This window comes from Colias eurytheme, chromosome 28, assembly GCF_061535395.1.
Source record: "Colias eurytheme isolate Ceu_HAF_F1 chromosome 28, ilColEury1 Martin Lab GWU primary, whole genome shotgun sequence".
In the NCBI taxonomy this organism is placed as follows: domain Eukaryota; kingdom Metazoa; phylum Arthropoda; class Insecta; order Lepidoptera; family Pieridae; genus Colias; species Colias eurytheme.
Window position 1 is genome coordinate 2,730,600 of NC_143007.1, and position 13,235 is coordinate 2,743,834.

Here is a 13,235-nt window from a genome sequence, read left to right on the forward strand (position 1 = left end):
ACAGAACTTTTAGACGCGGGAAGGAAACTGTGGAAGGAAAACTATACATGGTATCAATGAAACCAAATATGTACAACCAAGATTGAAACAATTAATTAAAGAAAGTCTGACATCAATATATATTTCACTTTTTTGCATTTAACCACTATAAATATATGTCAATATTGCATGTACATCAATGAAAATTAACGAAATCTAAATATAACATAATAACTACAAACGGCGCACTAATTTCTCAATAAAAACATGCACTCAAATAAACATTCTTTAGGGCCGATTTTTCAATGCTTGGATAAAACTTATCCGTCCAATAGAGTATATTAAACGATAATAATAAAATGTCACGTAAACTGTCAAATACGGGCAGTTACAGAATACGTTATAGAATACGTTTTTAAAATGGTAGTTTAATAATTAATACATTATTCGTAATTCGACGAATAAGTTTTAACTTGGGATTGAAAAATCAGCCCTAACGTCTGCGCTAAGATCACGGAAAACCTAATCTGAATTTCGGATCAGGAAACCATATGAGGAAACCGTACGTATGTGGCCAGCCTTATTGTAGCTAAATATTAATGTCAAAAGACCTAGCCGGCAGCCGCCAGCCGCTCTATTTGAAGTTGTACGTACTGCACTATCTGCACATTTTTCAAGTGGACTTGGAATTTTTCAAATTTTCATCCTTAGACCGTTTGGAGAATATCCATAGAATATCCTTCGAAAGTCTCATATTGCGACCTATGTTTATAACTATAAAACCATTATAACAAATTGCCATAATGCCATCAGATATTTACAAAATTGATGTTATTCACTACCTAAATCCCTACTTTATATGGGTCGAAGTCTGTGATTCAGGAGATGAGACGAAAGCCTTAGAACAAATCGGTATATACGGTCTTCAAGCACATGAAATTACCATTGATTTAGAGAGAAATGAACTGGTAGATATGTCTTGCCGGGAATGGGCGCCGGCGACAGCCAACTTGATGCATGAATTCTTTCTTAGTGCTAGAGAGACGTGGTTCAGCCCGACTTACATTGATAGAAGGTATAAATTTATATTTTTACTAGATTTCCGCCCGCGCAGTCGAAGAAAAACCCGCATAGTTCCCGTTCCCGTGGGATTTCCGGGATTGCGTCATTTTCCCGGGATAAAAAGTAGCCTATGTCCTTTCTCCGGTATCAAAATATCTCCATTCCAAATTTCATGAAAATTGGTTCAGTAGTTTAGGCGTGATTGAGTAACAGACAGACAGAGAGTAACTTTCGCATTTATAATATTAGTATGGATTTTGTTTTCAATAATAATCATTCATATATATTTTCATTCCATTGTTTAATATACAAACAATAGATTAAAAATATATTTGAAAGTTTAAAAACCTAAGGAGGTCTCCATGCAACACAAATCATCAATTTTTTTACGTATTTTTCTTTCTCATTGATGCAACCATAACATGCAATAGGGTAGCGCATGACATAGAAACTGATTACTTTTCTACCAAAAAGCTATGATTATAGTGTTTCCATGGTTTAAATATAGTATAGTGGAATATTTAGAGATTTAAAGCAAGGCAAAAACGAATACATAAGAAATTTCATTTCATTTATGTTTAAAACATTTTTCCTTATAAAAATCTGGATTATTTTAATTCTTGCTTACAGGAACTCAATTTTCAAGGATAACATCCACAAATATGGAGAAGTAGTTATCAAAACCCATGATGGGGAATTAAAAAAGCTGTCCGAATGGTTAGTAACAACAGGCTTCGCTCAACTAAATGACTCTGAATTCCACAAACAACTAACAAGTGGGAAAATACAGTTAAAACTCAATGAAAATCAGATAGAAAACATTTATTCCTTCATAGAATCGCATTATTCCAAAAAGGGACAGGATATACCATGTAGAAAGAAAAGTATCTCTTCATGTCATGATTCTACAGAAGTTGAAGTTGCCTTGTCAGAAATGAGCAATAATAAATACCAAAAAGTTCTTAGTTTCATGAAGAATAAAAAGGAAACCATAGAGGCTGTAGATAATGAAGAAGAGTCTATGGGTAGAGCGTGCCGTAGATTAAAAATTAATGATACAGATAAGCCTCCTTATAACACTATTAAGAATTATTTCGATAAACTATCTAGTTCTAAAAGTTCTGGGTCAGATGTATCGTTTTGTAGCGAAAAGAATAACTTTAAAAAGAATGCAGTTGGTGTAATGCCTGAAAAACAAGAGATAAAGCAAGGTATTCAATGATTAATATTAAAATACTGCAGTTTTATATTATTTTATTGTTTTTTGTTCATGCAATTTGATTTTAGTGTAATGCATGTTCTTTCCTATTTAATCTTATTTTTTTATATACTACTAGCTTCCGCCCGCGGCTTTGTCCGCGTGGTGTTTTGATAAATGGTAGCCTATGTTCTTTCTCAGGGTCTAAAGATTGTATGTGCCAAATTTCATCAAAATCGGTTGAGAGGTTTAAGCGGAAAGCGTAACAGACAGACAGACAGACAGAGTTACTTTCACATTTATAATATTAGTAGGGATTAGTAGGGATAACTATGTAAGAGCAGCAAGTTAGTATTTTTAAACATTCATATTTCACTGTGACTTAATAATTTGATTACATATTTCTTTAATAATATTATAAGTTCTTAACAAATATATTGAAATTACATTTAAATTTTTCAGAAGCTACAAAAGAAATGAAAAACCAGCCAATGACAGCTATGCAAAAAAGGTTTCATATTTTGAAAAACCTTTCTCATAAAACAGCAATTAAAAATGATACTGGAAACATGGCTCTGGCTGACATGAACAAAAATATAGATGCATCTTTAGATATTCAGAATGTTACTGCAACTGAGAATGAAATAATAACAAAATCAGGAGACATAGAGAAATCTAATGAGGAAGCTTCTGCCAGCAAAATTATGAATAAAGACAATTTAAACAAGGGTAAATATTGATAGATGTTCATTGTAAATAACTAAAAAGGTAAAACAAAAAAAAATGCCCCTTATCCCAGGATTCGTATATTTTATAGCAAATATTTGATTTCATAGAATGATGTATAATATTTAAATTTATAAAGAATACTGAAAATTCGGTCAGGCATCCAACCTGGATTGGCGTGAAAGGTTGCGGGTTCGAGTACCGCCCCGTGATCGCAATTTTAATATTTATAAATTTACTAGTGGTCCGCCCCGGCTTCGCCCGTGGTATCTACATGTTTAAACTATCCTATCTCTCAAGTTGGATCGAACTGCACATGGTGTGCGAATTTTATTATAATCGGTTAAGTGGTTTAGGAGTCCATTGAGGACAAACATTGTGACACGAGATTTATATATATTAAGATATGTAATTATATTTAAAGCATTTGAATGTCATAAAACCTAAAATATCAAATTTGATGTACATGTAATATGTTAAATTATTGAGCAATATTAGTCAGGAAATTCGTAAATCTCTTATCATAATCACACAGACAAAGTACACTTATAATTGTGTTTGATTTTTCATTTAATTTTGCGAAATAATCACTGCAATACAAACACGCAAGTATTCAATATTATGTATAACTTTACGCCCACGGTTTTGCCCGCGTTTTCAAAGAAAAGCCCGCATAATTCCCGCACCGTGGGATTTCTGGGATAAACCTATGCTATGTGTTAATCCAAGTTACCCTCTATATAGATATAATGAAGTTCAACACACATATGTGTGTTGAATTTCATTGTAATCGGTTCAGTCTTATTTGCGTGAAAGAGTAAACATACACACATACACATTACATATACATCCATCCTCACAAACTTTCGCATTTATAATATTAGTAGGATAATTTGTATTAATTTTTCCAGACTTACTTTCAAATAAAGAAGAAAAGAACATTGAGAAGAAAAAAGCGCCAATATCAGCATTACAAAGGAAACAAATTTATAAGAAGCTAAATAAATCTGCAGCAAATAACGATTCTTCAAACAAAGGTACATTCTCCGATGATGAATTCAACGATATTATAGAAAAAATAAACACTGCATATCCAAAAAACGATAAAAAGAAACTAGTCAAAGAAATAAACAATGATACGAATAATTTAGAATTGGATAATAGTAATGAAAACATAGGCACTTATATGTGTAATTTTGTTGAAAAATTAGTCACACCCGTAGTTATGGTTCATACGAAATTTAATAAAGTTATAAAACCAGTATACACAATGCGAGATATACCATTCAATCAACATATTCATATTGTCCTTAAAAATATGTCGGTAAAACTTCCTATGGACTTGCAATCTATTTCTTGGTATACGATTTTAAGGGGTCACAGTATTTTCATGATTAGTCCCAAAAATAGTGGAAAGACTATGGGATATTTGCCTAGTATTTGCCGTTTGGTTAGCGATGGCACTCCAGAAATGGATAGTTGCAGTCCTATATGTATAATTGTTTGTGCTACAGCAGAATCTGTGACTGTAGTTGAGAGAATTGCCAAAATGTTACTTGGTTTACATGAAAAAGTGTTAGCTTGCTACGCTGGGGTCGATGAATTATTCATAACGACTTCACTTTTGAATAGATGCGATTTGCTTATATGCACTCCGCCCGCGTTAGTACGAATTCTACAAGACAAGAATTGTGGGATGGATTTAAGACGTCTCAGGGCTTTTGTGCTTGACGATTGTGAACGTCTCGATCAAGTTTATAGGCAGGAAGTGAAATTTTTCCACTACAAAATTAGGGAACTCGAAAAAACGAGGGCTAGTAAGGAATTGAAAGTTCAGTATATCGTAGCTTCGAGAATTTGGTGTGATTTTATGGAGTCGTTAGCTAAAAAAGCTCCCGATTCTGTTATAAGCATTGGATCGTTCTCGGAATGTGTTCTGTATTCAAAAGCAAATATGTCGGTCAGTTTTGTCGGTAAAGATAAAAAAGTTAATTCAGTTATCGAGTTCTTAAATGACACAGATAGTTCCAAAAAGGTTGTTATAGTGTGTCGGTATAACGATGATGTTGCGATTCTGGAAAAGGAATTGAAATTCCTGGATCGTTACATTTTTGTCGGTCATAATGATTTAACTGTGACCGAAATGTATAACTTAAGTTCTGCTTGGAGAGATTACAAAGTTCCGATACTAGGTCCCATTCTTATTTGCACGGACGATAGTTTATCACATTTAAATATAACAGACGCTAATTATCTCGTACACTATTCGTTACCAAATTCGTTTTCCTTGTTCCGGAAACGATTTTCCGTATTGAATGATAATTATCCATCGATATTTTCTACTGATCGTAAACCTATAAAGATAAAAATACTCCTCGAAGATGTCGATACAGAAAAACTTCCCAAGATTTTAAACTTCATTAAACGATGCACAGATAACATTCCACCTTATTTGGATGAATTGAGTAATAAGATTTTGGCAAAACGTGATGTATCTAAAGCCAAAAAGCTTGTTCCCATATGTGGAGCGATTCTATCGTTAGGCTACTGTCCCGATTTCTACGATTGTCTGAATCGACATAAAGTTATGAAAGAGTACGATCAACCGACTAATTGGATACCGAAAATCGGCACAATTACTTTCAAAATCCTTCATTATCATACAGCAACATCATATTCCGTAAGACTTTTGTCTCATGTTGAGAAAAATGAAGAAGTTAAGTTCCCCAAAACGTACAATACTCTGTCCTTAAAACTAGGAATGTATTACGGAAAAGCATCGAATAGGAAACTTCACGGTATACCGAAAGTGGGTGATATATGCGCTGTAGCCGTGAAATATAATTTGTTCGCGAGATGTCAAGTTGTTAAAATTTTAAATACATATCAAAGAGGCAATCCGAATTATGTATTGATTAATTTATTAGACGAGGAAAGATACGAACGCTCCAGGGATATACATCTGTATCATTTACCAAAAGATTTTAGAGAAATCAATACGTATGTAGTACAAGTTCGTTTAGCAAATGTGCAACCTAAAGACAAAGATGTGACATTCTCGAATCTCGCAAAAGATCATGTAAAAAGTATAGTTAATGCTGAAGAGGATATCTATGTAAGAAGTAATATAGTGGGTGTGATTGGCAATTGTATATTTGTTGATACATTAGAAGCGTGTCAAGAATTATCGTCTCTCGATGAAATTGTTGTTAAGCACAATTTAAAACGCGAATTACTGGACAAACATGCAGAGGATAATCCCGATCATATAACTAAGCTGAAAGAATTATGCCTCGAAAATGATTTGACAATGACTCCGGAGAAGGAAGTAGTTGTTGAAATAAAGAAATCTAAGAAAAAACTTACCGTTGATTGGGCCCATTTAGATAAAGATGAAGTAACAGGGGTCTATGTGTCTTATATAATCAGTCCAGATCAATTCTTTGTACGATTGGCCAAATTCGAACCTTGCATGAAACTTTTATTAATGGATATTAAAAAACATATCGAAAGCGAGCTTGAACCGTTAGAAAATATAGAAGTAGGTGATATAGTTATTGCGAAATTCCCAGAAGACGATACTCACGAGAGAGCCAGAGTTGATAGCATTGAAAAAGACTCAATAAACTGCTTCTTTGTTGATCAAGGCGATTGGGGAATGGTTGCTTCGAAAGACGTGTTTCCTATAACAAATAAACTCATTAGTCAATTGCCTTTCCAATCTATTGAATGCCGTCTGATCGGTGTAAAACCTCCAGGAAATACTTGGACTGATTTCTGTATCAATTGGCTATCCAATTACTCTGAGGAGGGAACAAAACATTTGTACGCAAAATATTTCCTCAAAGAACCCGCTGAAATTACGGGCGCAAATAAGTACGCTATTGCTCTCATTGATACGAACACAGACAATGACGTCATCGTTAACCAATTAATGATGGACCTCAATCTTGCTCAGAAAGTCGAGGAAGAAATAACGTACTTGGATAGTGTTATGCCTATTAAACCAGAAGAAACCGAAGTTAACAATGAAGAAGAATGGACAAATTTATCTCAAAGTGCAGGTAGTAGTGTAAAAAGTGAGGACTTTCAAAAAGTTTCACTATCAAAGGTTTTCCTACCTCAACCAAAGCGCTCCGTACCTTTAGTTGACTCTGACTGTGAATCAGATACTTCAGACAAGTGGGAAGTATTTAATCCTAAAGATTTATTGGCTACTTTTGTGCCACAAATAAAAGCTATGACTAAAACAAATGTTGAGATACCAGCTATTTCTGCTAATAATGTAAAACCTAATCCAGTAGAAAGTTTTGGTGAACGTTCACAAGCGAAAGAAAAGGATTTGGATTCTGACGATACAACGTCGGACACACCTGTATCATCATTAAATGAGAACAATTTGACAATCATCGATCAAACTCGAAAACCGAAACTGATTTGGCGACAAAATAAAACAACTGTAAACGTTAAAATACAATTAATAGGCGTTGAGGATTACGAACTGGTAATCGAAGATAGAGCTTTGAAATTTAAGACCATTATTCACGATACAAACTACTGTTTCAATTTTGAATTATACGCGGTGGTTGAAAAGAAGAAATGTTCCCATTCGAACAAGGGGCAGTATATTTTGGTGAAACTTACGAAAGTTTTGCAGAAGAACTGGATGACGCTAACCAAAGACCCTGAAATTAAGAAATGGATTGTGTACGACGTTGATGGGTTAGAAGCGTCGTCTGATGAAGAAGTATTAGATGATTCTTTGGTCAAAATTGCAAAGGAAATGCATTATAAACATGAGTCTGAGAGTGACGATGATGACTTCGTTGATGATGTTAATTATAGGTATAAGTAATGCCTTCACACGTAATCTACTTCCAAACTCAAACTCAAACTCAAATATTATTTATTCAACTAGCGGTCCGCCCCAGCTTCGTCGTCGTAGTTTTTACGTGAAAGAGTAACAAACATCCATACATCCATACAAACTTTCGCCTTTATAATAGTATTAAGATTAAGATGTAAAATGATATTATTAAATATATACGAAGACGTAACAGTAACACTAGAAAATACTATGGGCTTCTACATCTTAACGCGAATGCGTGGGTGAACGGAAGGTTCCTTGACGGGAATCATGAGCCTTGGGCTGTCGCTTGAGTGGACAAGTCCATAAGGGCCTTAGTCGGTCGGTAAAAGTCGATGTCGATGTCAGTAGTGGCTCAATGGTTCTTCTCGTCATTGGACTTCAAATCGTTAAGGGAGCGTTTAAGATTTTTGAACCCCCCCTCTCCCTTGTAAGTTTGTAACACACAGTAACGTATCGTAACGTTTGACGAGCCCCCTCCCCTCCCCCTAAATTGAATTACGTAATACTTGAACGCCCCCGCTCGCCTAGTCTCGAGACTCAGAAAATAAATTGGTTTTTGCGCATGTTGATAACATCACCATGCCGAATAAGAGGTTTTAATACGATAAAAACCTCTTAAGTCCTAACTATCCCCCAACACAATAATAATATCATAAAATCCCTTCGTTGCGGTGTGAAAGAAAGTCAAACAAAAATATACTTTCTCATTTATAATATAGTATTACCATAAGAATTAAATAAGCATTTGTTTCACTTATTTTTGAGGGTACTTTTAAAATAATTATTCCTTTTTTTACACCAAGATTCTTTATTTATTTTTCTTTGTTTTTGTAATAATTACAATTGAATATAGTAAAATACTTGTGTGTTCATTAGCATATTTAAATTTTAGAGAAAATAATGTATGTATGTTGTTTGGATTTGCAGTCGAATCGCGATATGGTTAAACGACGTTAGCTGTTTCAACATCGGAAAGTGTATGTCTTTTATTTTATTATTGTGTGTGTTTTTCTAATATTATTTTTAAGGGGTTTTTCATATATTTGTCTTCTTCTGTCGCATAGAAATATACTATGCTAGAGCGGGACAAATAGCGTTTTAACATTGTCTTTTCTAAAACGGGTTAAAATCTTTCTCGCTCTAGCTATAAGAGTATTTCTAAGAGACAGAAAGAGATGGTAATATGTCTGTGTGTTTATCCAGTCTTACAACTATTTGATTATTTTTGTTTTCCTTTTTTTCAATAACGAATTCAGTTTTGTATACTAATAAGGTTATTAATTATTAAAACCAAACTGTTAGTGTTAGAGTGAGATTCACATATCTCCCATTTTTTTTTACTTTATTTTAAGAAACATTTTTTGTTGTTGTTTAGAATTAATATCATATGAAATAATTCTCACTTGGGACATTCTATAGATTATTAACACAGTAAGCATTCAAAATATTACACCAGTTTAAAGTAAAATCTGGATTAAATTTTAAACATGTTGTGTTTGTATAGGAGCTACCAACGTTGACAAGAAAGAATTTTAGTATAGTTGGTTCTTTGATATGCTGTTTCTCTTCCTATTTCGGTTAGAGTCCGGGCTGTCTGGCTGGCCGCAGTGGTTGCGTTTATTAGTGCGCATCTTATCTGCACAGGAAAATATCCGTAATTTAAAGTCATTTATTAACGCGTAATTTTTAATCTTTTGCCTTTAGATAGATCCATCAGATATAATTTTTTTATTGCAAGACGTTTTTTTCGTTGTTAAATAGGTGCCAGACGCAATTTTTTATTTCAAAATCATTAAAATGTCATTGAAATAAGTGAAATTTCATCATATATGATATAGTATATCAAAAACCCAACTATACTAAAATGACTTTTTTTAAAACGTTAATAGCTCCCGTACCATGTTTTTACACTCCAATAAATGGAGTGATTTATTCTTAGAGACAGTAATATCTCATGAGTGAAAAAATATAGGGACAAAGCTTCTAAAGAACGTGCAAAATTCCTACCTATTTTGGTAGGGTAGTTAGAAATTATTATTTTTTTACTTATCACACAGTATAAAGTATATAATATTATTAGTATTAAGTAACATCCTATCTTTTCATTTAGTTTATACATATATAACATGCACAGCATCACATTTATATTATCTTGTAAGAACTGCGCCAAGAAGTTACTTAAGATTACTTTAAAATTAAAGTATTGATACAATAAATAGCATAGTTAAAGTTAATGCTTAAGAATAGATAGACAAAAAGAGTGGTTTAAGAAATTGACTCTTAATTTCAATTCTAATTTTAAGATTTTTACGTAATTGCATGCCAAAAGTTTTTTTATTTTATTTTTTAAGAAATTACATTACGTTAAAGTAATTCGGGGAATTTTTGGCCATTGGATGGCTGATTGTCATCTTGTAAACCTCATTTTTTTATTCAGAGCAAGCAAAGGGGCAGGTGGGCCACCTTTTTTTTTTTTTTTTTTATAGTGGGGAAATCTTCCAAAGATACCCACGGCCCCCGGGGAAGGAGCCGTGGGTTATGTCGGATTCTTACCGACTAAAACCCCACTGTGTTCCGTCGAGCCGCTTTAATGATGGGGCCGCGGGTATTTGTTGGAATTCTTCCGCGACCCCCTCGGCGGCAGCCCATCTCCAGGCCAGGCGCAAGCCAAGAACAGGAAAGGTAGTTTGCCTGCTCTTCCCTCCCGTTGGCGGCATGAGCGGAACACGTCTCAAGCCGCCTCACCGCACCGGACGATGGATTACATTCCCCGTTCCACCGCCCGGCGCAGGTGGGCCACCTGATGTTAAGTGGTCACCACCGCCCATAAACACTTGTAACACTAGAAGTGTTGCAGGTGCTTTGCCGGCCTATTATGGACAAATAAGCCCTTTTTTTGAAGGCCCCAATGTCGTAGTTGTTCGGGAACACCGCAGGAAAATTATTTGTTTACAGTTCGTAGAATGTGTTGTTTGGGGCGTATATCATTTTTTCCCAATTGACTTTGCTTATCACAATTTCAATTACTTATAATACCTATTGGTAGACTAACTTTTGATTTAATAGCGTATCTGTAACCGCGACTGAGACAAAACTTTATAATCAATTTAGTAGATACAAAGAAATATAAATAGATTGATTATTGATTGCGAAACAATGTTAATTTCGTGTACTTACACATTTCTTACTTTTTCATTGAGCTCCGATAGCTTGTAAATTCGATTTTGAAGGTATATTGTGGTAATTGCATTGATTAATAGAACTTTATGATCATCTAGAGGAGAATGATCGTAAGAAATACCATGTTCTTTAAATAACTCTTTCCCTATACACTGGCGAATACATTGACTCATTAATTGTAGTAAAAGATTATTTCAGTAGATTACTGCCAAATTGTGTTATGTCGCGGCCACACTATGCTCCTCGTGCTGCTCATCGCGCTGCCGTTATTCGCCGCGACATTGCCCTCTCTGGCCACACACTGCTCTACTCGCGCGATTAATCGCGACCCTCCTCACTTGTCATTTGCCTTGTCTCACGAAATGGACGTTGAAAATGTGACCGCGTGCGCGCTATGCATTTTTAGTATAGCTAATTATTTAAATGTAGTAAAAAGAAATATACATCGTCGTCGTCGTCCTCAAACATTAACAATTTTTCATTTGACCATTCCATGCTTGGCGACAACATAATTTCCAATTTTGTCATACGTGTGCGTCTTGCGAGAGCGCTCGATGCGGACTGCGATCGCGCGAGTATATGGCCAGGCATTCGCACTCGTATTGTCGGTTCTTTGACTCGCGCGCAAAAACCGATAAAATAGGGAGCAGTGAGCAGGACGATGAGCACGACGAGAGGCATGACGAGTAACGTGTCCACTCTATGTCTCTGCCTACTTTCCTCGTTACTCCCCATACCACTCGTCGAGTGTGTGGTCGCGGCATTAAATTGTTCCTAAAAACTTTTTCACAAACGACGATTACATCAGCATGAGGATACAGAACTGCCTTCTTGTTCTTTTTAATAAGTTGTTCTTCTGGGAAATGATTGCTGCATATTTTACAATATTTTGTGGGAATCCAATCTTTTCTCCCAGTTGCTTCGATCCATTTATTACGTAGGTCTGGATCATCAGGGAACCTATCGATAAATATAGGTTAATAATTAAGACTCGAGGGTAGTTCAGTTCTCTAAAATTATAAGTGTAATTTTGCTTTAACATGTTTGGTAATTACTAAAGTAATATGGGACAACCCAGCCTTAGTGTTATGTCTCTTTCTCTCACATTTTGTTTGACATAAGCATGAAAGAAATAAATATAATTAGTTTATAAGATATCAATCTATAGATTGATTTTAAAGTTTATAAATAAGGTGCTAAGTTACTTGTTTTTGGTTGTAATATTGCCAAAGTTCTTCCTTAATTTTTTATACTTGTTTAAGTGTTTTTTCGAATATTGTTTAAGTTTAGTTAAACATTGTAAATGCTAGCTTATCCTTCCTGATTTAGGAATACATATATATTTTTCTCTTCATTTTATAATTTGTATTATGTACTACTGAAAATAAAATAAGGGTCACTATGTTGTTTTTTTGCGTAAAATATAATATCGTTTCTAAATACAAAAAAAGTGAAAACGTAAGCCAATTTTGGAATACAGAATTGATCCTTATTTTCTTTTGAGTAATCAACCCAAATATATGTAGGTACTTAAAAATAACGTCTGTTGTATGTACCGTGTGCCATAAATATTAGTACTGTTCGACATAAATTTTGATTTCATATTTTTGTAGATGAATAGTTGATGTTGTTGTTGTTGTCATTATTTCAAGTCTGAACATGCTTAGCTGTCGAATACTATAAAAAGTCGCTTTCCTTTATCGATCGATCGATCTCGTGGCGCATTCGTACCAATCGTGCCTAGGGGCTCGGACGTTGTTTATACGACGTTCGACCCAACTACCCTCACTTTGCTAATAGTAGTTGACATGCTGCGTTTTGTTATCAACTACCTACATCAATTAGGTGTGTAGAATCGCAGTACATTCTTATTAAATTCAAACCAATATTTAACCCGGCCTCTCGTGTTATTTCTTATAGTACATTAATTGTATTTTTGTTATATTATTGTAACTATTTCTTTACAATTTTGTATTCGAAGGACAAAAGTACCAATTTTTGTAGAAAATTTGTTTAAGAAAATTGTTTTCATCTTAAAATATCTCATAACAAGTGATAACCTAAATTTACATACCTTTTAGTAGGTATTTGTTATGTTTGAAATTTTTTGAGACTGTGATGTTTTAGTATTAAAAACTAGAATAGTTTTATAGTTATAGTTTTGAGAAACTTTTCATCGCTAGATTGAGAAGTTTCTCAGTCTCATTATTATTGATTGTA

The 13,235-nt window shown here is 34.3% G+C and overlaps 1 protein-coding gene across 1 annotated transcript; it reads left to right on the forward strand.

Moving 5' to 3' along the window:
- Positions 1–635: 635 nt before the first annotated feature.
- On the forward strand, positions 636–7,890 carry LOC149896511 (putative ATP-dependent RNA helicase TDRD12). Its single transcript, XM_090117401.1, has 4 exons — positions 636–1,054; positions 1,672–2,252; positions 2,702–2,968; positions 3,877–7,890. The coding sequence occupies exons 1-4, from the start codon at positions 783–785 to the stop codon at positions 7,818–7,820; spliced, it is 5,064 nt and encodes a 1,687-aa protein (XP_089973527.1). The 5' UTR covers positions 636–782; the 3' UTR covers positions 7,821–7,890.
- The last annotated feature ends 5,345 nt before the right edge of the window (positions 7,891–13,235 follow it).